Source organism: Pseudoliparis swirei, chromosome 15 (genome assembly GCF_029220125.1).
Source record: "Pseudoliparis swirei isolate HS2019 ecotype Mariana Trench chromosome 15, NWPU_hadal_v1, whole genome shotgun sequence".
Taxonomy (NCBI): Eukaryota; Metazoa; Chordata; class Actinopteri; order Perciformes; family Liparidae; genus Pseudoliparis; species Pseudoliparis swirei.
In genome coordinates, this window is record NC_079402.1 from 17,038,592 (window position 1) to 17,062,755 (window position 24,164).

The 24,164-nt window shown below is 41.6% G+C and overlaps 1 protein-coding gene and 1 long non-coding RNA gene across 3 annotated transcripts; one reads left to right on the forward strand and one right to left on the reverse strand.

Annotated features, from left to right (window-relative positions):
• Positions 1–330: 330 nt before the first annotated feature.
• Positions 331–18,617, reverse strand: LOC130204948 (lysosome membrane protein 2-like). Of its 2 annotated transcripts, XM_056431980.1 has the most exons (13): positions 18,126–18,617; positions 13,683–13,840; positions 12,387–12,534; positions 11,996–12,187; positions 11,716–11,807; positions 10,949–11,068; positions 7,212–7,390; positions 4,718–4,836; positions 4,422–4,495; positions 3,962–4,013; positions 3,689–3,841; positions 3,490–3,531; positions 331–3,149 (listed from the first exon to the last, which is right to left on the reverse strand). In XM_056431980.1, the coding sequence occupies exons 1-13, from the start codon at positions 18,246–18,248 to the stop codon at positions 3,045–3,047; spliced, it is 1,557 nt and encodes a 518-aa protein (XP_056287955.1). In that variant the 5' UTR covers positions 18,249–18,617; the 3' UTR covers positions 331–3,044. The 2 variants fall into 2 exon arrangements, with proteins under 2 accessions (XP_056287955.1, XP_056287956.1); XM_056431981.1 differs by lacking the exon at positions 3,490–3,531 and having other exon boundaries at positions 18,126–18,615.
• LOC130204949 (uncharacterized) lies at positions 12,194–19,633 on the forward strand. The gene is made up of 2 exons (XR_008833842.1): positions 12,194–12,312; positions 19,155–19,633. It is a non-coding gene; the product is annotated as an uncharacterized LOC130204949 (long non-coding RNA).
• The last annotated feature ends 4,531 nt before the right edge of the window (positions 19,634–24,164 follow it).

Consider the following 24,164-nt stretch of genomic DNA (forward strand, 5'->3'; position numbering starts at 1 on the left):
GGAGTTTTTCCTGATCCGATGTGAGGTTTTGGGACAGGGATGTCTATGTGTACAGATTGTAAAGCACTCTGAGACAAATTAGTAATTTGTAAAAATGGGCGATACAAATAAACTGAATTGAATTGTTCAGACTGTTGCTTCTTTCCCTCACTCAGATGTTTCTACTGTTAGTGCACATTTCTACCCACTTCCTCTGTTGAACATTTTTGTTTTAATGTCCAGAACAAAAAAATGAGAATTCTACATTAAACATCTCAGAAATTTAAAAGACTTTCTTTCGAACCAAACACTGTAAAAAAACAAAAAAGGCGTAAATGATGTAAAGACACATTTCCTGATGCTACTTTTATTTTTGTATGCACAATAAAAACAGTAGTCACAGTCAGTGTTTCAAAGCATTTGACAATGAAAAAAATAAGTGGTTATAGCAGTAACAATCATTTCAGAAAGTACAATCTGTTATCAAAGTACAAGTGTACATCGTGCTTCTGGTGTTGTCGTTTTACCAACGCAACACAATAATTGATCCCTTTTTAACCACAATTCTGTTATTGTGTAATACTGTATTTAGTTTGCATCTTTATTCATTCATTCACCTATTTACGATGAAACTACATTACGCACTCTACGTGAATTACTTCTATTTTCATTAGCTTTTCTTACTGTACATGTCTCTTTAAAAGTATACATCAAACTCAAATAGTCAAATCAAATAAAGATGCAGAAATCTCAACATTAAACTTGTTACAGCTTTCCCGCTATTGTCTTGATATATTTATTGCTGGTTACGACAGTGCATGTAGTGATAAGGCAACTCGTGATGATATCACTCATTCATTCTTAAAGTGTTACAACTACGAATAAGAACGGCACTAAAAAGCTCTACACAGTTCAAATGAAGTCATTCTGCAGCAGTCACTATATTATGTTAAATGGCACCTGACATCGGATAAGGCCACCGGCCTCGAGCGAGAAGGGTTGACCCCACGAGAAAAACAAAAGTATACAAGCGTCTAGCGGTCTCGTCCTCAGTGTCGTTTGGTATTCAGAAGAAACATGTATGCGCGTGAGAGTAGATTTGTTGGTGTGAAAAGTTTTGTTTTGTTTTTCCTCCATAAAATATGGGAAAACTATAAAAGACAAAACAATTGCAGTAACATCGATTCTTTAAAAAAGGCACAACTAGCGTATTCACGTGACGGCAGCATCTCAATCGCGCCATCTTGGGGTCCACTTATTAAATGTCAGAAGAAGTTGACCTGGCTATCGTGTCCGCTGTTTGATTATGCGAGAGCCCAGCAACCTCATGTCATTCTGCATTACCAAAGAAAGATTTCAGCGGTTGGAATTGAATATTCGCAACGCTTTTTTACCTGATTTTACTCGCTCAACACTTAATGTGGTTAATTCGCTAGTTACCCCTATTTACCAGCACATAGCCCGGTCACATTCCTGTAAAACAGTTTTCATTTCTGCTCTCGAGCATGGGACATTAACAACTATTTCTGCGTTATACTTGTTGTAGAAATACCACAAATGTCGGAACATCAAGCGCCCCGTGTCTGAAACTCTAAACTGAATTATATTTTGATATGGTGGTTAGTTAATATAAGCAGTTATACAGAGATAAATAATGTCAACATACACATCACATTCAGTACAGTTTGAATTATTGTTTCAATCATAAAATCCTGTCACTCGGCTTTATTTATTTAATGGCTGATACAGGTGTCATTATGGCACTAGAAGCCAAGTGTGAAGCTCTAACCCTGCAGTCATACATTTCCAGATTAACATTTACAACAAATGAGAAGGACATGGATCATTTAAAAAAAAATTAAATATCCAAAATATTCAGTGTTTTGTCTTATATTCATTCCCATCATACACTGAGAGGAATGTAAACAGTTCAACACACCTTGCACTGTGTGTATATATATATATATATATATATATATACATACATACATATATATATATACATATATATATACATATGTATATACATATATATATACAAAAATATACTCTGACGGTTTCTATGGTGCGGTGCTAATGATGTCCACAGATATCCCTCTAAATACAGTGCACGAGTAGAAAAACAATAGAGAGCCACGTCAATGTTTCGTAACATTTAGTTGAGGATGAAATGACACATTAATACTGAATTGATTTGAGCGTTTTCACAAAGAGAAGGCGTGCCGTGTGCTTTGCTTCTTTAATAGTATTGAGTGAGCGGCCCCCTGAGAGTGGCGTATAATATCAACAAAAAAAACTCACATTTGATGGACTTCATTACTCCGGTATGAGAGAGCGAGGCGAGCCCACAGCACTAAAATGAAATGCATTCCCCACCTGAGGTTAAACAGGTGTGTTTTTGTTTGTTGACCACCACAAAGGGAAGTCTCCGTCTCTACTGGAGAGAGGAGCCCAGCGTTCAGCAGCGGACTCCACCAATCAGCAGAGAGGAGCTCTGGACGCACAGCGTGGTCAAACGATGTCAAACCTTTTCTGGGAATTCAGATCTACCTACAGTTTTGTATCCAGTATGAATCGTGACATGCAGGTAGTGCATGGCTACAACCTATCACGCATGATGTTATGATATCCAGTGGGTATGGAAAGTATTCAGACCCCTTTACAATGTTATGTTCACTCTTTGTCACATTGCAGCCGTTTGCTAAAATCAAAAAAGTGTATTTTATTTCTCATGAATGTACACGTAGCACCCCATCTTGACAGAAAAAAACAGAAATGTAGAAATTTTTGCAAATTTATTAAAAAAGATTTTTTCATTTGAGCAAATGGCTGCAATGAAACAAAGAGTGAACATAACATTTTAAAGGGGTCTGAATACTTTCCGTACCCATTGGATGTTTGAGACTAAAAAAGCGTTCCCCCGCCTTAATTCTTTAACCCCACACCCCAAAAGATTTCCATTCATAAAATAAATATTAATTATTTTCTATCCCTCTCCTGAAAACCCAAAGCTCTATTTGACATTCGGAGGGTTGTCGATGTACAACCCCCCCCCCCTCTCCTCTTCAAACCTGGGGCTCTCCTTTCGGGGTCAAACCGATATTTGTCCCGTTTTCCTCCTTTTCTTTGCCACTAACTGGAGAGTAAGAAGTTTCCCCTTCGGTGGAGCTCTAGTGGGAGAAGAAGAAGAAGAAAAACACATTGAAAAAGTTATCTCGTCTGACTTTGACCAGGTAATTCAAGAAGGTTTCATCTCACATTGCCAGCGTTGTAATTATACGTTACTTAAATAGACATTTTGTGTTATTGAATTATGTTAATGTCTTAAAACCAGACAATATGTTTACTATCCAGCGATAGATATACGCTTCAGGAGGACTGAAAGTCATCCAACGCATGAGATTAAAGACACGTTTGGACCATAAATGCTGACATGGTAATTTAAGATTGAATAAAGCAAACAACAACATAGAATATCACACAAAGCAGCAAATGACCATAAAGACTTACAGCATAGAGAGCCTTGGTAAACACAGTGCGCTTTACTTCATTCTGCACAGAGACACACGTTCACAAACACATGCACGGGGCGGTTAGTGTCTAAGCAAACAAAGTGAATTACGCACACCTCAACACAATTACTTATCGGGACAAAGCGTGCACAATGGTAAGCCGTTAGAAGGAAACACGGCGAGGAGAGCTGTCAGACCTTCTGTTTGCGGGCTCGGATTAGAAGGATGATGAAGACGGCGAGCAGGAGGGCCCCCAGCCCCACGATGAAGAGCGGGAAGTTGGACACTAGAGTGACGATGAGCAGCAGCTTGTGTACTCTGGCCGCAGAAGCGTCGTCAATCACCACGCTCTGCGGGAAATATGCAGGAGAGAGGGGGCTTTATTTATGGATGAAATGACTTTGTTGACAGTGTAATAACTCGATGACGAACCACTGAGCCCTCATGCAAGCGTCGGCTCTTCATCGTACCTCATTGATGAACATGACGGGAAAGATTGTGTCATTCAGCCCTCTCGTCTTCCTGTTGTGAACAAAAGGAAAAGAGTGCGACCCCATCATATACGGCGCAGACACACACACATTTTTGGTTTTCAAGGGAATTATTTATAAAAACAATTCTTGAGTTATAAGTGTGATAGAAATGTATTTATATGGAAGATGTATGTGGATTTATGTCTGTTTGTATATATATATATTTTTTTTTCTTTGTTATTTTTCTTTATTTTATATAAATTTTCTGATTTATTTATATTAATTTAGGATAGGAATATATAAGCATTTTTTGCTTCTACCTATACCTTTTCAGTCTTTCTGTTTTGTACATTATATAGAATAATATTGTATTGCATCTGATTGACTGAATAAAAAAATACACACACATAAAACACGCACACACCAGTACCGCTTGTGTTTGGATGCAGATGCTTACGGGAATCCAGGGATTCTGTTGATCAAAATGTTGACCTGTGCTCTCTTGTTGGCACGTACAATCACTCCAGTGGTCTGCAGTCAAAACAATTAAGCAAAACAGAGAGTTAATAAGGTAAAGTAGAGCATAACATCACCAAAGAGGGGGTTGTTCTTCTCCTGTACTCCGACATATCCGCCACTAGGTGGTGTTGCAGTACGTCTTAATGGAGTATTTCGTTCATCCTATTTTAACTCACTGTTGCACTCCCACATATTTCCATTCGGGAGTGAGGCCGAGGAGCCGCTGTGTCTTACCGGGTTGAGGTCGAGGAATGTTTGGTGATGCTCTCTTTTCGGGGACAGCCCATCGATGGCCGCCACGTACTTATTGTCTCCGAGGTAAAAATGAGGGAAGGAGGCGACCACTGGGGCACCTAGTGAGGAGGATAGAAGGAAGACGTCATGAAGCTGAGCAAAGCAACGATGTACATCTCTCCTAAACAAACAGCCTCCTGCAACACGTCTCCATTACAATGTTCGCAGAATCAGCGACTTCTTTTAAATCACTTCTTAAAACCCATTTTATAGAACAGCTTTTAAGTGATGTCGTCCTTTTATGCAGCTCTTTGGTTCCCCTTATTTAGATTGTCTGTTTTTTATTTTATTTCTATAGCTATTTGTTTTGCCTTGACTCTCTGCAGAGCACTTTGTAAACTCTGTTTTTAAAAGGTGCTATATAAATAAAGTGTTTATTATTATTATTGTTTTACTTATTCATTTGGCCACTTCTTTAATGCTAATAGTTTACATCAGCATACACATCATCACATGACACACAGGCAACATTTATATGCGCTTAAAACATGAACAAAGTGCATCTTAATAAAGGAGCGAGTTAAATGGGAATATCTTTATTTTATTTTATATAGTTATACTGATAAGTCCAGCAGGAAAATATAATGTCTGGTGAGAAAATGTGATAAATGAACCTTGTAAAACAAGTATTTAATTATTTATATTTTATTAAATATTATATAAAAGACACATTAATTCATATAATATAGAAGAAGAAAAAAGAAGACATTTTATATATATATATCTTCTTATTTTTCTTCTACATAAAAAAAAGAAGAAATTGTATATATATATATATATATATAAAATGTTTTCTTTTTTTCTTCTATATTGTATGAATTAATGTGTCTTTTACAATCACATGAGGGTGCAACTCCAAAGCCTCTTAGTGATTTCTTACGATTTAGCGGATCCTCTTAAAAAAAAGCAGCACAAAACAAACCAACATTCTTACGCACGGCAGGTTATTCGGGGTCGATCTCCCAAAGAAAACAAACAATAGGAAGACAAGTGGAACGACACCCACTCGAACAAATTACGGCCTGTATCCAAAAATCCAGATAAAGACTTGAGTAACTCTCGCCGAGTTCCTTCCTTGTGTTGTAAACAGGAGACCCCACGCTCACACAATACAGCCTCGGCCACATGAAAGCACGGCGGCCATGTTGGACAAAGTCCTTCTGTCCGGGTCTCGCCGGCAACAACAAAGTCAAACGGTTCTGATGAAGTGGGGCAGAGGTGACAGTTTTCCTGTCCTTGTGTTTGGCAACAACATCAGACACCCGCGGTCACCTGAGAGGCTGTTCCCGTGACAACCCCCCACCAAGGTCACCGTTGCCCACACATACATATTTGTTTTGGTGTACTTATGAGTGCCACTGAATTACTGTGTTCACTCCTCACGAGCTAACCCCTCAAATTAACCCTCTGCGCACTCTTTCAAATGCCTGTCGCTCAATGCATTTAGCTATATGTGTGCCAGGACCTGGAGGTGCCTTGTGTTTATATTCTGCATGCTTAACATGTATGTGCACGGCGGCCATTAGTGTCTATTCATATCAGTAGGTTATGAAAATCATCTCGCCAACACTAATCCTTCACAGGAAATAACATTGTGCGCATGCTGTATCAAATCAATCTGACACATCAAATGTTGTGAAGTAACACGTATCTGCGTGTTGTTACTGGAATGAATGTAAAGTAATAAATCCCTCAAATCTAATTAGAATTCATTACAAACATGGTACGTTATTCATAAAAAATACTCTTATTGTTCTTTTACAGGGGATGATACCATTTAAAAAAAAGAAGCTCTGTGAACACAGGCACTCAACCAACTCATATTCAAGGCCAGCATCAGGTGACCGGGCTTACCACCCCCTCAGCTACTGGGCCAGTCATGGTCAGATGGCGCCTGAGGGCTGGGTCACATGGGTCATATGGAGAGTATTAGTGCTGGCGACAGGAGGAGGAGGAGGGAACATACAAGGAGGACTTGACGAAGAAAAACGACAATATCTGACCTTTCAAAGTAAAAGTGTGTGCTTGCTGGGAGAGGTCAGCGTGTAACAGAGGGAGGGGCATCAAGGTGTAACAGAGGGAGGGGCATCAAGGTGTAACAGAGGGAGGGGCATCAAGGTGTAACAGAGGGAGGGGCATCAAGGTGTAACAAAGGGAGGGGCATCAAGGTGTAACAGAGGGAGGGGCATCAAGGTGTAACAGAGGGAGGGGCATCAAGGTGTAACAGAGGGAGGGGCATCAAGGTGTAACAGAGGGAGGGGCATCAAGGTGTAACAGGGCATCAAGGTGTAACAGAGGGAGGGGCATCAAGGTGTAACAGAGGGAGGGGCATCAGCGTGTAACAGAGAGGGGCATCAGGTTGTAACAGACAATGCCAGGAGTGGCGTGTGAGAGTGCAGAGAGTCGGCAATGCACCGCACGAGCTAACGTTCACCTTTGCGACAGGGGCTGACTTTCAGGAGGCCGGTTCCCAGGCACTCCTTCGGGCTGATGCAGAAACCCTCGTTAGCCGGGTTCTCCTCTTTGCTGGCAAAAACCGAGCGCGGGGGAGTGAAGCGGTACGCGGGGATTCCTTTCACCTCCACGTCTTTCTCAAACTCCATGTGGATCGACCTGCAGAGCAAATGAAGCAAGAACATGGCGGGATACGTGAACAATGGAATCAAGTTTTCATCTAGCGTAGCATTTTATAGCGCAGACTTTCAACGTCACTCTTTTTGCTGTATTTACAGCCAGAATATTAGCATTCTCACTTAAGACTAGAACTATTGTATTTGTCAATTCAGTTTATTTTATATAGCCCAACATCACAAATTTCAAACTCCCCTCAGAGGGCTTTACAATCTGTACGCATACAACATCCCTGACCTTTGACCTTTCACATCGGATCAGGAACAACTCCCAAGAAATAGAAAAAAAAAATTCACAATAAAATAAATAAAATCTGTTCATGGGGGTCAGTAGGGGACCCAAGCTCTGTTTATGAGCCTGACTGCCGACGGAAAGAAGATAATAATAATTTAAAAAATAAATGTCCATATCCAGAATGAAGCTGGATGATTTATCGTGACTCTCCCCTTTTTCTGAGAGTTCTCATGTGAGACGTGGAGATGCTGTAGTGTGCCGCGTGCCTTCTTTTTGAACCTGGAGTGGATTGAATCGTACATTTTTCCTTATATTTAAACGTGTGTTGTGTTTTTACAGCTGCGACGAGAGTTGCTCGACTCTCATCGGTTCGTCCCTGTGCTACGTATCTGCGGTTCTGCTCTTTCAAGGGAATCCCGACGATTCTCAGCGAGAACAAAGGAGTCTATACAGCGTCTGCTAACTGGCCTGGAGGACGCGGCCCTTTGCTACTCAGCCCACCAATCGTGCAACAATACTGTACCGACATTTCCCTTGACCTTTGTGAGAGAAGCCAAGTGAAAAGCCTTACGCGTTTCCTCACTACAACGGGACTGTGAGAGCCTCGGCTTCGTACTGCTGGACATGAGAGACTGTTGGAGCGTGAATTAATTCCAGATACACGTAGCTAAGATATGGGTCCTTTCATATCTAAATCCCTGTGGGGGCCAGAGGTAGTGTGAGATTGCATTATAGGCATAAAAAAAGTGAAAAGAGGAGAGATGTGTGTGTGTGTGTGTGTGTGTGTGTGTGGGGTGGGGGGTTGTACACATTTCTTTTGAATTTGTACAACTTTTACATTCATTTCATTATTTTAGATTTTTAAGTTATATGAACTCATTCACTTTTCTAACCTGTGTTCATACTTTTGCATTATATTTGATATTTGGTGCATATCCAGGGTGCTTTTTATGATTATTTGACTTCTTTTTTTGTTTTGTAAATAGTATCATGTTAAACAAGGGACCTCAGTTGGAGGAAAGATTATCATTTTGCAAAAGGCAAGTTGGTATTTGAACAACGACACCTGTTAGAAATTCATCAAAATCCTGAGAGTTTTGTGGCTACGCTGTCAGTTACTGGATCAAAGGGTCACTAACTACCCCGGAAGGTCACAGATGGGAATTCTTGCACTTTTTTTGATCCTTCAGATCAGTCCCAGATGTCATTTAACTAAACACATGTTTTCAGGCAAAGTGGTGTTGCTCTACGCTGAGAGAGGCTTCAGGCTGAACGCACTTACACCCTTCTGTGTGTAAGATTAACGCTTAAAACTTAATGGATCATTTCCTCTTCAAATTATATGGTCAAATGTACAGGAAACAGAGTTCCCCTCTAACCCACAACAGCACCGGCATCTGTGATGAAGCAACCAGGCAATACGTCAGTAGGGAAAGGGTAAAAACATTTGGGAGAGTATAAAAAACAATATTACACACATCCAATTAGAGTCAAGGGCCACTCCAACACATTATTTCCACACTAAAGCAGCATCATTTTTTTTTAAGGTCACGGTTATTTTTTAAATAAAAAGTTCTCGTCATCAACGAGAGCAAAGACGCAGTTCCACCGGCGAAGAAGAGGCGTGAAGGCATTTGCGAAATAAAAAACTTCTTATCGGCGAGTCACCGCGTGAGGCCGTTCTCATTTCACCCTTCGTTAAGCTTTAATAGCCTCCTGATTATGAAATACCCCAGAAAGCTGTATGTTCTTTACAATAATTAGTAGTGAGCATGTCTTGCAGACTGTGTGGGGGGGCATGGTGTAATAGTAAAATATGTATAACCATATTATGTATAAGAGCGTCAGAAATACATGAGGGCAAAGGGCAAAACTGCCCCTGAGATATCTAATGTTGCCCCTGATATCACGAGGAGAGGGGCAAAGAATGCCCCATGATTTAGATCATTTAATAGCCTTTTATTTTAGTTTGTCTGTCCTATCTGTATTGCATGTACAAGGTAGGTACACACACAAAAATACACTCAATATAATTTTCAATTCTAAAAAAACAGAATTAAGTTATAATTGTTAATAGTTGTTTGAAAAATGTAATAATAAATAACCACAAAGAAATAACAATATTGAATATGATTGTCTAATTATTTTAAGCCTAAATAAGGGTAATTATTATTGTTGAACAAAGGTTAAATGTTATTTTACAACATTCCCCCAATTTCTTTTTAAATGTCTCTGGATTTCAGTCAGTGGGGCAAAAAATGTGTCTACAACGCATCTCCTCGTGCTGCTGTCTGATAAGAGTGGAAAGTACAGACTATGCAGCTGAAGCGGCTCGTCTCACTCCGGGTGTTATCGCAACGGAGGCGGGAGGAAAGTCCACGGCGGCGAGCGAGAGAGAGAGAGAGAGACGCAGACAGTCGGGAGGTGACGTGACGTTCAATAAGAACATTGAGAACAACAAATACCAAGCGTACTGGTGTCATTGTGCGAGGGGAGCCACAGCGAAGTCAGACGTATGAAGTAAGACGAAAAACTGAAGATGAATACGGCCCATTGGACGTGGAGAGCATGAATAATCTTTGTTCGAGTTGGTCAAGAACAGAAAGAAATGTTATTTCCCAAAGCCGAGAATAGCACACATGTCATCCTTCAACAACCATAAAAATGCTCGGAGGCTTTTTTTCCCTCGTAGCTCCCACAACTTTCCTTCCTCTTCCTCGCTCACCCGACTTCCAACCCCATTACACTCCGGGCCAACATTCCTCTTTGTGTGTTTCCACAAAGTGTTTCCTGAAAACCGTGTTAGTCTTTCAAAAAGCACACGAAGCCTCGCGTAGGAAAACAGATGGCACCTATAGGGCGCTCAGGATGCTACGATAACAAGCCATAGGGTTTACAAGGCCTGAGAAAATGTGTCCATCCCAGATATTAAAGCCTGAGTTTTTCTCCTAGGCTATATAAATATGGACGTCGCTCACAGGTACCACCATCTTGGCAGCCTCCCTCCTCATCGTGGGTGGAGCTGAGGGTGGCCAGGGCGACACAGCAGAGCGGCGGGCAGCTGGCACCAGCCTGGGGCGACACCCACCTCTATCTCAAAGCAGCCACGCCTTTATTGATACGACATTAAGCTGTAATCTCATTCAAACAGGTGAGTGGTATAAAAATCCACCCCCTGTATAGCTGTGACACCATATTTACTGCTGCTGTAAAGATGGGCTTTTTAAAAGAATCGACTTAAGTGGCACTTCCTGTGTCTATTTTTTTTTTTTTTACTTTCTGAAAAACGGTGATGGTGTACCGTACCTGCAGAGGTCTGGAGAAAATATGTGAATGCGTTCATTCTTGGTTAGCATGGGATGGAAAGCACTTCCATCTGATCCGTTGATGCTGTTGCTCTGGTCCGACGTCCAGAAGGTCAGCTTGCTGCAAAACAACATATCGGCATGAGCGTACATCATTTTATGAATTGCATCCAGAGATCATTCATGCAATGAAAAGGGGGGATATTGTTTGAGTGGACGTAGACATTTGAGCTGCCTGCAAAGTGCAGCCAGCATGCCTGTACAATAGCTCTACTCCAGGCTGTATTTTAGATATAATTAAAACTCTATTTGAGTTATTCTAAGCTGGATTTGCTCTTTTCAAAAAGAACACTTTCAATGCCGACGCCATTATTGTCTCCATGTTAATAACAGTACATTACAAAAACATGTTTTGATGAACAAACAGGGTTTTATCAGAGGATCCGAGTGGTTTCCCAGGAGTAGGACGCGTAATTAGAGACTCCATACAGAGGCTATAAGATAAGATAAGAAAGGTCACTAAAAAGCCATTAAAGCATTCAGAGGACCTCGATGTCCTCTCCTGTGCTCTGCAATGTGGGAAACAGCCCGGACAATAACAAAAAACTGCCATATTATTGGCAACAAGCAATAGATTAGAGAAACTTTTGAAGTACAAAGTCAGCAAGATGACAGTTTCCTGAAAGTGGATGAAGACAAAGAGGAAGTGTGTGTCTGTGTGTGTGTGTGTGTGTGTGGGGGGGGGGTGTCCTGCAACAATGCTGCTACCTTTCGCCGTTCCATGTTTTGACACGGCCATAGTCCAAGGAGTTCTGCTTCCCAGTGTGGTAGACAAATTCCCCGGAGTGACTTCCATTTTTCTAAATAGATCCAAAGATTTAAGTGATACAAATAAATATGTTCAAGAATTCAAACAGAGTTTTCAGAGTGACTGGATTTTTATGATTTAACACATTAAAAAATAATTCCTAGATCGTCATTTTTCATTAGCCATGAACAAATGTAGCTGAGGTACGTCAGCGTGTGGTATGTGTAGAGCTGCACATGCCTTGTACATGAGACCGAAGACCTTCTCCACTTCAGGGCTGGAGATGGACACGCGAGCCAACAAGGGATCCTCGTAGCCCCACAGCAGTTCATCCACGGTGCGAGTGGTGAAGAGACCGGACCCGACGGAGTTCATCCAGATGGCCGCCATGGAGGACTTCCAGAAACTCCCCTTCACCTTGTTCATTACAGCCTAGAGACGGGATGTGAGGAGCGGGGCGGAGCGGAGGAAAAGAGATGGATAAGAAAGCAGGATGAGGTTGAGGGTGGTGGTCGCCGTCAGGGTGGGATGGAGGAAACCATAAACAAAGTGCAGAGGTCAGTGCCAGAACACACAATCAACTTTCCTCCACTTTAACGTTCGTGTCTGAGACTTTTAGTTCATGACTCACCCAGGTTGGGATGTTGACGGTGTTGATGTTATCCACAGCGGGGTCACCCACAGACTTCTCTCGCAGGAACACAAAACTCTTATAGTTGTATGCAGACACCATCGTGTCATTTTCCAGCATGCTCACGTTTTCCTTGTACCTGTACTCCCTGGGCAACCCCAAAAGAAATATTTTTTGTTTGTTATACTTTGTATATATATCATTTATATAGTTGTTTTTCTCACACATTAGCATCTCAGACCAGTTTATAAGTCAGATGCATTTCATCACATGACTTCTTCTTTTCAACACAACATCCGTTTGGGATTGTGAAACCTCAAAAGTGAAGTCTGATTGCAGGGATAGATTATCTTGACAAGCACTGTGGCCATTTTGGGGGATTCAGCAAATATAACCCTTATATTTATTTAAGGATTTCCGAGGGTGCATTAGGAATGATGTAAAATATCCACAACGTTTCTTATCAGGATGAAATGACAAACGGTAAACAGTGACACACCAGTCCCTGATCTTGTGACAGGGTGACAGGCCACGAAATGTATGTTGCAATGAAGAAGAAGCCTAGACTGCTGATGCAGTACAAATGTGGAGGCAGCAGAACACATGAACCCACAAAGCCAAAAAACTCAATAAATATAAACAGAAGGTTATATAGATTTTAAGTGGGTGGTCTTGGTGTGCATATATTGGAAAATATACAGTGGGTACGGAAAGTATTCAGACCCCTTTGAAATATTCACTCTTTGTTTCATTCTAGCCATTTGCCAAAATCAAAAAAACATTTTATATTTCTAATTAATGTACACCCAGCACCCAATCTTGACAGAAAAAACCAGAAACGTAGACATTTTTGCAAATTTATTAAAAAAGAAAAACTGAAATATCACGTTTAGCTAAATGAGAGAATATTTGCCTGGAGGGATATATTGCTGCCCTGGTGCGTTTTAAGTGGAGTGGGCACCGTGCCAAAAAAGTAAATAGCCTTTTAAAAATGCTACACAGCTTTTCAGCAACCGGTAATGTGGATTCTGAGGAGGCAATTTGGCCTTCTGTGCTTTGATAATGTTGTTTTAATGACATCAATGTACTTCTATATGCTTCTGGTGTTTTGTGCCAAGGAATCTAATTATTGCAAATGTGAAGAGGAGTTCAAGTGTATTTTTTAAATTAACTCAACATTTATAGAGACTTTAAAGTGTTACATTTGAGAACAAAATTTGCTTTGATGTCAGGTGTCAATGACAACATATTTGTCAATGTGTCCTATTTTTTAAGACTTTCTTCGTGGCAGCCTACCTGTATGTGTAGGGTCCGACCTGCTCGACCTGTGGCTTGGCCCCTTCGAGGAATGCATCCACGTTGGTGAAATTGAAGAAAAAATACTCCATGTAGACTGGAGGGGGGGGGCTTTTCCATGACCCGAACACACGGCTGCCCTCAACCAAAACGATCTCCTGTTGAGACCCAAAAAAATACATATCTCAGTTTGAGGAGAAACATTAATCAGTCATTAATTCAGACACATTTCAAAACACTTGTTGCTGCTTGATGGGTTTTCCCTGTAAGCAGGAGTGTTTTGCTTCTCATGTGGCTCCCAACTCACGGTACATTTGATGCGAGATGTCCAAAAGTGTTTGCAGTAGTGAACACATGTTTTGAATTCAGAGTTTCCCGTATCTTTCTAGCTGTAGTAAAAAAAAAAAAACCCAGAGAACAAAAACATCTTTGGGGGTATTTTGGGGGTTGGGGGGCAGCTGCTGTCTGAGCTTCAGCCAACAACACACATGAATGGTATTAAGGGAGACCCTGCCTCAGCTCCATTGTCAGCGGTTGCCAACGACAACGGGCACTCTGGGAGAGCCGCTGGCACGTCATGTGCTGCGGAGCGCTGGATGCCCGCTTGCTGCGACCTTAATGAACCGAGTTGCATTCCTCAGGACTGGGCCTTCTGTGGTCTTGGACATGTGTGCAGGACGTGAACGAGCTTTGCTATCCTGTTTCTCACCACAGAACGCGGGATCATTTCTCACAGCAGATAGCGTTTGCCTGAGGACCAAGATGACCGGCTTCACTGCAGGAATCTTTTTTAAGGAATGGGAAAAATACGAGGAATAAGAGAAGTAGGAAACGGGCACGAGGATTAGTATTTATTTTGACAACACATCAAGAGCAAATCTCACCTTGGCCTAATTGTGTCGGCTTTGTGTTAAAAAGTTTAGAGCAGTATGCTTCAGTATGAAATAAGCCCAAAAGCACACTAACGAGTCCCATTATTTTAGGGGACCACAAGTCGTCGTCCCCCCCTCCCCCCACCTTTTTCCTTTGGGCTCCCATCTACTTGCTCGGAGACAAAAGTTTAGCTGAGTAGCCAAGTACAATAAAGCTGTCACCTTAGATTGAGGAAGGGGAGCACAGCCTTTCTATGGCGTCCTTTCATGCTTCAAACAATCAATATGGTCAGCCTCCCAGCATGCTACATTAAATACAGCATGGAAATCAGGAACAGAGAGGCCCTCTTATCGCAGGACTTCACTCCCTATTTGAAAACACATGGAGCAGGTGAATACACAAATACACGCACTGCTGGTGCTTTGATGTGAAGGCAAATACATAGACGTGAATAACACTGGCCACAGCGAGAAGCTGTTCATTAAATCCTCCAGCCGTGGTGTGCAAGGTTTGCATACTCTAAATGGGTTTGTCTCGTGACGCCTAACAAAGCCCGACCAGCTGATCGGTGGTCCAGCTCTGCTGGTGCTGAACTCTTCACAGTCATATTGTTTAACATGGACCAGAACTCCTAGGATCAGATCTCTGGTTTGCAAAGGAAAAGCAAAGTAAGGCAGTTTAACCGAGATATCCATGGTGCCCAGAGGATAATCTCTTTTCATCTCGCACAATCATTTGTCAACATTAGCCTCCAGTTTGTCTAATACTTAATTTGTATGAATACAACTTTGTTTAGTGCTTTTTAGCGAACATTAGCATGCAAACCTGTTGAATTAAGATGGAAAAAAACATTAACCGTAAAACATCGGCACAATTTTTAGCCCCATCAGCCTGAGTTGTCCTTTGTGTTTAGTGCTATTTAGCCAACGTTAGCATGCAGACCTGTTGAATTAAGATGGTAAAAAAACGATAACCGTAAAACATCGTCACATTAAGCTCCTCATGAGGAGCATGTGGGCATGCTGACAGTAGTATTTAGCTCAAAGCACTGCTGTGCCGAACTAGCAAAGCTTTAGACTTTAGTGTTGTTGAGGTCCGTGGGGCCTTGGTCCAGAAAGCTTAACAAAGGCTGTCCGTGACCTGAATGAATTTTGGAAACACTGTCCCTTGAGCATGATTTCAAATTAATTTGATGACCTTTGTATTCGCAGTCATGTCAACATTTCCCTCGACCAATACCGTGTTCGCCCACAGAACCACAGAAACGCCACATGTCACATCAATGAAAGTTAGTGAAGTGGTATGTAGTGTGGAACATTTCCCCTTGAATACATCGAATATCTGCATCATTAAAAATGTGTGTCAAAGCTAAAACTTTGTAGGGAACCCGGCAGATTACCAGCAGGGGGGCCGCTAGGCAGTACACCAGCCAAGCGTATACAGCAAAGAGCTGAAAATGAGCTGAAAATGAGCTGAAAAAGACCTGGAAAAGAGCTGGAAAAGAGCTGGAAAATATCTGATTCAACCAAAGAGATCTACAACAGATGTTTGTATTTAGCGATTGAAAAAAAGAGTGTTTGTTCTTGTGGTCCATTGACTTCTCCGCCTCTGGGATCGGAGATCAAACATCGAAGAAGTCTTTAAACTGCCGACTAGAGCCGAGTGTGACGGAATACTGATGTTTACTTAAGTTTAAATATCCATTTCCCAACAGCTTTAAAGATCACGATTAAGACGAGTCCGCCGCCCTTCCTCCCAAAGACCAAAGCTGAAGTCCACACTGTTACTTCAATGTCTTCACACTCTTCCTTTTCCTTATCGGTAAACAATCTCGACTACACAAGAGCCGAACACTTTTTCTTATCATCGACTACAACTCATAAAAACAAGACTTTGACAACATGAACCGTGTATTCAAGGTGCAAGAATGTTCAAACTAACATCAACAGTGTGAGCTCGATTTTCAGTATCATTCGTGTCTTTGTCAGTTTTTTTAGGAGACTTTTGAGTTGTGTGTGATTAGCATGGTGTTTCTGTGTCTGGTGTACGTGTGTGCTGAGTGTGCATTGAGCTCTCTATTAAAGAGAATTGTGCACAAAGTCTCTTCACATTTAAAGTAAGCGTATGATAATCTATGGAGAAAAAAAATAATAATAAAAAGGGAAACTAATACGTATTTCTGAGTATTTTCTGAGAAGATGCATCTGCAAAATAATAATAAAATGAAAAAACTGCAATAAATGTACTTCATTCACAAACACCTACAAGCGATGACGGATTCATTTTCAGCTGAAATTATTAATCGATGAATTAATGTTGATCGACAGCAATTAATTCAAGTGTTTTGATAATCTGTGAATTATTTGAGTCGCTTTTCAAGCAAGAAACGTGCTGGTAAAACTAACATTGTGAGTATTTTATATTGTAAACAGACTATATGAATGCCCTAATATTCATCTCCCACTACTTTCTAACATGTCATACACAAAAAACATTTTTTTTTAAATGTATATAATCATTAGCTGTATAGCTCTGTTTTCAATATTCATTCATTATTACGAGTAGATGCTTTAAAGTCATGAACAGCAGCATCTTAACTTCTCACATTTATTTTGCAGGATGTTTTTTTTAATGCTAATGTTGTTCTCCTCATCTCTAATGATGACGCCATGACTGAGGCTCTGCACATCGTCATATGTAATGTGCATTAAACAGGTGGATTGAATCCAGCATGTGTTGATGCTCTCAGGAGCAAACTCAGCTTTTTCATGTGACATAAATACCAACCAATAACAAGAACATGCATACCGACTCGGCCCTTACTTATTCTTAGCCATGGAATTTGCCTTTGAACCACCTCATGTCATTATGTCAAAGTATGGGAAAACACAGGGAGTCAGTGGGGGGTCTGCTGGGGAGCTGCTCCTGGAGTGAAAGTCTTTCCACACAGTGGCTGCTAAAGGAAAAGAAACGTAACAATCTAACTGTGGGGAAGATAACATAGTTGATTGCATAGTGCATGCTACTAATCCCATAATAACCCATCCTCCCTCCTCCACCCCAAGGAGTGTGAGCTGCTCGTTAGAACCAGTCCTTCTGGGCGGTGACAACCAGCCAATCACAGCCCAGTTAAACAACAATACACAACAATACACTGAACTTCAAGGATAGAAGCCACCATGAGGGATCATCCATAAGAGCAGCATTACGCACTAGCTTAGTTTAAAATGCACATTTTGAATCACAATGGATGCATTTTAATTGTATACCTTTTGTTCAATTCATTTTCAATGTATTTTGTATAGCCCAAAAACACACGTTGCTGCGAGGGTTTTACAATCTGTACAAGTACCACGTGCTGGGACCCCACATCAGGCACAGGGAACACTCTCCCCGCCTAAAAAAACTTATCAATTTAATCTTTGAAAGTTTGCAAATAGAAGAGAAGTTGTAATTCAGTTATGCACATGCATCGTTGCCACACACTGTTTCATAGCCAGAACAACATAATAATCACGAGATAATCACGTTCGCGTGATAAAGTGCTGCAGGATGAAAGTGTGTGTTTACCTTTTTGAGGCGGTTGAGCATAAACGTGCGGAAGACTTGACCCACAATTAAACCAATCCCCACGACTAGCAGGGAGGCGCAGATGATCCCGACCGCGTAAATCGCGCAGGGTCTTCGGGTCATGTTGACGACAGGTGCGCGTGACTCTTTCGGGTGGATGGAGACGTTATTTTCCGCTAAGTTGCGCACTTTTTCCTCCACAACTTAGAGAAAGTTGTGCTGCATGCACAAGCTGGGATATAAGAGCTGGAGCCTCCCCGACCCCAACTTTTTTTGTCCACACAAGAGTTGCCGACTCTAAGAACAACCGGTTGATCAGATGTTTCCAAGTTACAAAAAAAGGTCTGTGTTCTTGCAGCACATGGAGAAGCGGATCACGTGGTTGGTGCCCTCGAGATGCTCCGATCGGCCGGGAGCGGAGACCACAAGGCGCATTCAATAATAATAATAAAAAGAACGGTGCCACGCAGTATTTGTAGCGGGTTGTAAAAGTATCTCACTTCCTCCGCGCGAGGAGAACGCTGATTGGTCGCTTCCGTTTGCGCCCCCGTCGGCGAGATGAGCGCGCGCGCGCGAGTGCATGCGCCGTTACGCGCCCCCGCCTGCAGCGTCGACCCAAGTATAACTATTATAATCTAATAACTATTTGAGTAGTGTTCGTAGTGTGTGTGGAAACACAGTTTACAAGTGTTATGTTTAACACCGTTATGTTGCTGTAATAATACAGTTGTATTGTAACTGAGAGCTGTAAAGTCCCATTTGATCCAAACGCAACACTTCCAGCTGCTTCGTGCCAAAACCACTATCATACCAGTTCGCATGTAGGACTTTTACAGTATTTACATTATTGTTTTGGCACTTGGATGCTTGTACTCACTCTGCAGCTGAACATACAGCAAAGCAAAGTGGTAATACAACACTTAGCCTATATATTGATGTGTTTGTGAGTTTATTCTGTTTTGGACATCCTTTATTTTTATCTTTAACTTTGTTGTCCTGATTGATTTTTTTCCCCTTTCTTACATCCAGGCAAAAACAAAACACACACATACGAAAAAAGGTCCTCTGAGCAGATGTTTTCGGTTGTTGCACGTGTTCAGTAGCAAACCATGAAGACGCATCACGGCCCTGTTGCTGCACCCAAAGTGTGAAATAATCAACTCCTGCACGGTGGCTATTGATGCTTGAAAATACTGATTAGATAGAAGAAGCAGAGTATGGATTTCTAGCTGAACTTCACCTCATTTCAAGATGCCCAGAGAAAGGAAAAGGTCTGACTGAGGCGTTTCGGGTTGTGGTTTTTATGACCCTGAGGAAAGGTCATGGGCTTGTTCTGTATACAACATGTTCTGACCTCTTCAAATCCAAATCCTATCTCTGGCTTTTGAAGGCAATTGATTACTTAAGTGTTCTTCTCCCTACCCTCTGAATTATTTACCTAACTTTGCAATGCAAATTGTTTTTACACAAGATATTTGGATTAAAGGCATGTCAGAATGTTATCCGTCCACTTGACCACCGCTGATATTCATTTCATCATAAACATACGTTTAACACCGTTAACCGGCTCACACTTGTCGTTGAAAATATTAACAAAACAAAACACACAGATACATGAACACATTATAATAAAAACACTAAAACATATAAAAACTAGAACGGGCACTCGGTAGAGCGCATACCTTCGCATATCACAAGATTGGGCATTGAATTATGAACATGTTGGCATTAGTTGCATGCCAATTGGATATAAATTGACCGCGCTATGGTAAAAAGAAGATGTTGACCTTTTCATGACCTTGACCATGACCTTTGACCCGATCGATCCCAAAATCTAATAAAATGGTCCCCGGATAATAACCAATCATCCCACCAAATTTCATGCGATTCGGTTTAATACTATTTTACTTATGCGAATAACACGCATACAAATAAATAAATAAAGAAAATACACGGCGATCAAAACATTACCTTCCGCATTTTCAATGCGAAGGTAAAAATAGAACAATGCAATATTTACTCAGTTGCCCGTATATTAAGACTAACTCTGCTCATGCAGCAGTCCTATTCTGGTCATGTGTCAAGAGTTTACCACACCAGTATTAGGAAGTACGGTCATCATGTCCCTAAATATCCGTCTGAATGCGTCGCTTCACAATAACAACAAAGGACTTATTTTGATTGGTTGCTTTAAGTTTGAAGAGGCAGTTATCACATCACCGGACACATGAGACTCTGACCACAGCCACGCCTCCATGAGCGGCTCACACAGGCTGACTCCAACTTCTGTATTTGTTGGTGTACAGAATGTATAAAGGTGAAAGGTCACGACATACCGGACACGGTGCCATCCACTCTGACACACTGGGATCGGCCCACGGTCAAAAACCTTCAAAAGACATGTTCACATTTTCAGAACAAGGACTTCATGTCGTGATCTTTCACCTCCATTCTGGTTGTAAAGAGATGCCTAAAGTGTGTATGAATATTAATACAGTATACAAATCAGGAGTTTTGTCGTACACAAATTGAAACTTTGGGAAGTATCCCCTTAATTTGGTTAACTGAGACAGGTGGAAACTCAATATTTGCTTTATTTTCTACCTGCAATAACATCATTTTTAAGTTGATACCGTAAAAGGTAGAGACCTAGTTAGAAAGCAGTTGCTTAATTACACATCAAGTAGTAACATCAAATAATTATAATTCATTTAGAGTCACGTTTGCGGCCACCTAATGAATGAAAGTCTAGTGAACTTTCTTTCAGTTCTGTTTTTGGTCTCTAACAACTCCAAAGTGAAATAACTGAACTGCTGCTGCCAAAAATGACGCGATGAGAGCTATGAGAGCGGTCAGCGTGAACACAGAAAGGTGGGGGCCGGAGAGAGAAACAGCTGCTATAAGACATCATACAACTCACAGGACCTGCAGTTTAAGAATAATAAAAGCGACCAAAGTTGTTTCAAAAGTGAGTCTTGACAAAATGTGAACTAACTATTTTACGCTCATCAATATATCAGATTCTGTACATGTAAGAATCACTACAATTAGTGATCACACCACAACAAAAGCACTGTTAAACGGCCTTTAATGGCATATAGTGCATGTATTTCTTTGCATATTGTGAAAATAGACACTACACTGTTGCATTGGAGACTCCTCACAAAGGTAATGTTTGATGTGGCCTCTATTGATCTGGGGGAAACATTTGCTGAGCACATTTTGGCTGCAGTATCAGTAACCTGAGGGCTGCCAACACTCGGTTGTTTTACCACTGAGCGGTTCCAAAGGACCAACGGAGGGCACCTTGAAGCATGTACTCACTCCCTTCATACGGCCTTGAAGGGCACATGCTTTTATATGAGGTTTTACAGAACATAGTTCAGGAGGGGAGACCACGCCCCTCATTCAGCCAATCATTCGAGCCGACGGTACTTAAACACGTCACACCTATTCACGCCCTCCTCGTCTCAGCGGCGACATCCCTCCCTCCCGACCCCGTTCTTGTCTTCCCATTTCTCTACTACAGGACTACGGGAACAACGGGTTTAACGCATTTTCTCTTAGTAGCTCAGAGAATGCAACACATGCAGATGTAAACAGGTGCAAAAAAAATGCACAGACACAGACATAATAGTACTCGAACTATAAAGAACAGCCCATTGAAGAACAATACCAAGAGCTCTTTTCATCTGCTCTCCACATTTACTATAAATAGGCTGGAAGGAATATGTCCATTGTGTCGCTCTGTCCCCCTGTTGCGTGCATCGTATAGACCGAGGTAGCCCTTAAAGTACTAGAAACAGCTATCTATAAACTTCAAGCGCTCGGTAAACATAACAGGAAAATGCAATCAGTTGTGTACTCAATTTGAAGAGGAAGTTGCTCCTTTGAATTGCCATTGTTTGAGGAAACAATGACAGAGAGAATGCACAGTGGTTTACCTCAGAAGAAAAGACAGAAGTTATTGGAAAAGAGTTCCATGCAGGGTCTTGCTTGATTGAAGGGGTCTGATTACAGTGATGACGCTCACCAGCTGACACAGTCATCTTCACCATGTAGACGATGCAAGGGAACTCTAATAACTCACGTTCAACAGAGTGTGTGAAGCTCAATGCAATGCAGCGCTACGTCTAGGGGTTAAGAGGGATGAAGAATCTGCAAAGAATCACTCAGATGATGGATTCGGCACGCTGGGTCATCTGTTTGCCATGTGTGCATGAGGAATTATGAACAAAACCCATCATAATTCAACAGTAGGAAGAAATTCAGACGTTCAGAAGTTACACCACCACGTGTGTTATTCTGCCAAATGTTTATTTTCTTAATTGTATCTTGCATCCACCTGCTGTGGGCTTCCTACTGCACCTTCCCTACACTGACCTCACGTCATGGGCTCTCACATTAAGGCTTAATGTAAATGATTTAGTTTTCCTCCCTGGATCACTCGGGTCCTCTGAGCAGATGTTTTCGGTTGTTGCACGTGTTCAGTAGCAAACTATGAAGACGTATCACGGCCCTGTTGCTGCACCCAAAGTGTGAAATAATCAACTTTTGCCCTCTATTGATGCTTAAAGAACCTGGTTTAATACAGAGGAAGCAGAGTACGGATTTCTAGCTGAACTTCACCTCCTTTCAAGATGCCAGAGAAAGGAAAAGATCTGACCGAGGCGTTTCGGGTTGTGGTTTTTATGACACTCTGAATTATTTACCTATAACTTCACAATAAAAGTTGTTTTTATATCAGATATTTGGATTAAAGGCATGTCAGAATGTTATCCGTCCACTTGACCACCGCTGATATTCATTTCATCATAAACGTACGTTTAACACCGTTAACCGGCTCATAACTGTCACAGTTCAGCTCCACACCTTCATTTATTTGTTGTCTTCATCCTGTCTGCCTGTTTCACCAACTATCATGCCTCCCATCTCGTCAATCCCTCATTCCCTTCACCTGGTCCTCATGCCCGTCTCACCTGTTGCCCATTCCCTCGTTAGTCCCTGTCTACTCAGGCCCACTCACTTGCTCTTGTCCTCTGAGACATTGTTTTGTGTTTTTACGACCGAGCCCTCCAGCGCTCCACATTGTGTTTATCTATTCTGTTCTGTTCTGTTCCTGATGTTACTAGAAGTAAAAGATCATTATTTGCAGTTCTGCTGTTGGGTTCACCCTCATACTCCCCTGACACGTACCTTTCGTATAATATTATATGTCATGCTTCTTTGCTGTGGATGTCTTGGCTGCTTCTAGTTTGTTGCAGCGGGGAGAGAATCAATAGAAATAATAATGGCAGGCTGAAAACACACAAGAAGATAATAATCCTCCATATATGGATTTCATGTTTTCATGTTTTGAACATTCTTCATCTTTGTTGTCCTCAATGAAAACACACTCACATACATCAACAGATTATAATAAAAAACACCCTGAAACATAAAAAACATAGACCACCTACATTCCCGTGCAAGAATAGAGCTCTCTGAATGTGTAATCGTCAGTAAATCAATCGGTTTAATGCAAACACACACGAGGGTCTAGCTTCAGTTTTCCATAATGCAAAGTGCTCGTGTGGTTGTTTGTCTCACTTCAGGTTTAGTTGTGTACACTCAGACACGTTTGCATGACTCTCACCTGGACCTAATTGAAGCCCAAAGGACAGGTGAGGACCAGGGCGCCACTGAGGTAAGAGAATATTTCCCTCCCGGGGGGCTCGATCGCCCACGGACTGCCGTGTTGACAACGAACAGCACGGTCCATTGACACACGTCTGCAGCCCTGGCAGATTTCAACTTGCAGCACACTTGTATTGGTGTCTTTATTTCAATTTATATATATACAGACCGTGGCCTCACCGGTGTGGTCATGAAACATCTGCGCCTTTCCTCCCTTCTCCATGGGACCGCTTCAGTTTGTTATATCCCAAACAGATTCCTGGACTCCTGACCGCCAGGCCACAGTGGTCAGGTGTGGGCAGACACCTCAAAACCCCTCAGTTCAGCTCAACACCATCATCAAGTTTGCGGATGACACAGTGG

Bases quoted from the DNA above. Each gene is read 5' to 3' on its own strand.
- LOC130204948 (XM_056431980.1), bottom strand. From the start codon at position 18,248: ATGACCCGAAGACCCTGCGCGATTTACGCGGTCGGGATCATCTGCGCC. The intron at 12,188-12,386 runs GTGAGTCATGAA...TCCCGTCTCTAG, and splicing joins CCGTCAACATCCCAACCTGG to GCTGTAATGAACAAGGTGAA. The intron at 11,808-11,995 runs GCATGTGCAGCT...GGATCTATTTAG, and splicing joins TCTTCGGTCTCATGTACAAG to AAAAATGGAAGTCACTCCGG.